Below are 2,515 nucleotides of genomic sequence, written 5' to 3'. Positions count from 1 at the left end.
ATGTATGCTTGAATGCATTGAGAAATTGGTAAGTGATTCGAAGTATGCAACTATATGATATGTATTTGCTGCCTAATTGTATAAATGTGCTCTTCTGTACATGAATATGGTGTATATCTTCTGTATGAATTATAATGCAAGTCTCATTAGATAATGGTGAGAACAAGAGCCGATTAGCTAGAAGAATCCTCAATTGCTCGGCTAGACCGAACGGAGAGAATGATGAAAGATATGGCAGAAATACTAAGGCAACAACAACAGTGGCAACAACAATGGCAACACCCATAACCCCCACCTCCGGTACAACCCATGCTGGATTTACAAAATGATGACCGAACAATAGCCCTCACTAAAGAATTCAAGAAAATGAAGCCACCATCTTTCCACGGGGATGTGGACCCATTGAAGGCTGATGCTTGGGTCCTTGGCATTGAGAAGTTAATCGCAGTATTCCGATGCCTGGAGACACAGAAAATGCAATTGGCCACCTTCACACTAGAAGATGAAGCAAGAAGGTGGTGGATGCTAATCTGTGATGATAAGAAGGGCATTGACTGGGTACAATTTATTGTAGTCTTTTACGAGAAATACTTTCCACAGTCTATCCGTGATAGAAAGGTGTCAGAATTTGAAGGACTAAAGCAAGGCAATCTGACTGAAGCTGAGTATGAAGCCAAGTTCACTAAATTGGCTAGATTGGCTCTGCATATGGTTGACATTGACTATAAAAAGGCGAGGAAGTTTGAAAATGGCCTTCGAAATGACATCCTAGAAAGGGTGAATGTCTTAAAATTGCCCACTTCTGTTGATGTGCTAGATCGAGCTTTAATGTCAGAAATTAACATGGTGAAGCGAGGTAAACCATCGGCTGACTGGAAGGCTAAGAGGCTGTCATGACCCGAACCCGCCCCCGTGGGTTAAGGACATAACCGGCCAGTAATCATGAGATTACCTACGGCCTCAAACCAAGACAAATGTATTTTAACAGAGTTAATGGGGGCCAAACGGAAGCAGTTCAAAAACTTTGTCCATAGAGCTGTGCTTACATGGCACATCCAAGCAACCAAACATATATACATTAATAACTCACAACAGAAATGTAGTAGCATAAGTTCCGTACAAACAGGATCATTCAAAAACTAAGTCAACCCATGAAAACTATATACAACATATACAAAGACTTCGCCAATATAACAACATAAAACAAAATGACAAAAGGCGAAGGCGAGTCTCATGCGTGAGACACATGGGCTAACTCTCCAAAACTCGGTTGTTCCACACAGACTTCACTGGGGCTGGGCCTGGACCTCTCTTGGCTCACCTACAAACACATGAATGACTGTGAGCGATAGCCTAGTGAATAACATCAAATGAAGAATATACATTGGAACAATATACATCAAACGGCCTTGGGCCTAATTTATATTTCTACTAATACATACATACATAGACATATGTAAGTTAAGTAACTGCAGTTCCAATTAGTGTCAAATTGTTATTCGTGTCAAACTGTTATTCGTGTCAAATTGGCCTTTGGCCTTTTCAAACTTCCATATCAAACTGGCCTTTAGGCCTTTCAAACTTTCATATCAAATTGGCCTTTAGGCCTTTCAAACTTTCATTCATGTCAATCTGACCTCTGGCCCATTTATGCATGTCAAACTGGCCTCTGGCCCATTCATGCATGTCAAACTTTCATTTGTGTCAAAACGGCCTTTGGCCCAACCATTTATGTCAATCGGCCTTCGGCCCAATCATTCAGTCAACCGGCCTTCGGCCCAATCATTCATTATTGTCAAAACGGCCTTCGGCCCAATCATTTATTCTTGTCAAAACGGCCTTCAGCCCAATCATTCATGTCCATCGGCCTTTGGCCCAATCATTCATATCAATCGTTTGTCCATAATTCAAATTAGCAAACTTGTAAAGAAATAAGCAATTGGACAATTGACAAACTTCAAAACATCGATATTACTCACAGTGATCGGCTCATGGATTTACCCTAGAGCTTGACCCTACACATCATAGAACACATATGGGTCATACATGATTCAACCCATTCTTTAATTCACATATTCCTCTTTAGGCTTCCTTCTTATCTCTTTAACTCAATTACAATGCTTAATGCATGCCTAAGAGTGCTGGCAAGTGAAAGAGAACGGAAAACGAAATACAGAACGATCACACAAAATTTTCAGAAACAGGGTCCCCGCTCGAGCGTGGACTTGCCCGCTCGAGCGGACCCATGAGGTCTGCAAAAGTACCAGTTATGTCATTTTTACGCTCGAGTGTGGAACTTGGACGCTCGAGCGGAAGTCCATCTTACATAGCTCCCCGCTCGAGCGTGGACTTCCCCGCTCGAGTGGATATCATGGTCTGCAAAAAATACTAGGAGCACGAAATTCACGCTCGAGCGGCGGTTTCCCCGTTCGAGCGGAAATCAAATTTCTGGGTTTTCCAGAATGTGTTCTTGAGCTCAAATCCGACCTCCAAAGGTTCCAAACTCATAATCTCA

At 42.1% G+C, this 2,515-nt stretch overlaps 1 protein-coding gene across 1 annotated transcript; it reads left to right on the top strand.

The window, feature by feature from the left end:
* Positions 1 to 309: 309 nt before the first annotated feature.
* Positions 310 to 897, top strand: LOC114260296 (uncharacterized). The gene has a single exon (XM_028200378.2). The coding sequence runs from the start codon at positions 310 to 312 to the stop codon at positions 895 to 897; it is 588 nt and encodes a 195-aa protein (XP_028056179.2).
* The last annotated feature ends 1,618 nt before the right edge of the window (positions 898 to 2,515 follow it).

This window comes from Camellia sinensis, chromosome 6 (assembly GCF_055761805.1).
Source record: "Camellia sinensis isolate YWXY chromosome 6, ASM5576180v1, whole genome shotgun sequence".
NCBI classification, from domain to species: domain Eukaryota; kingdom Viridiplantae; phylum Streptophyta; class Magnoliopsida; order Ericales; family Theaceae; genus Camellia; species Camellia sinensis.
This window is presented reverse-complemented; position numbering and strand designations above follow the sequence as displayed.

Coding starts and splice junctions, on each gene's coding strand:
- LOC114260296 (XM_028200378.2), top strand. CDS start 310: ATGCTGGATTTACAAAATGATGACCGAACAATAGCCCTCACTAAAGAA.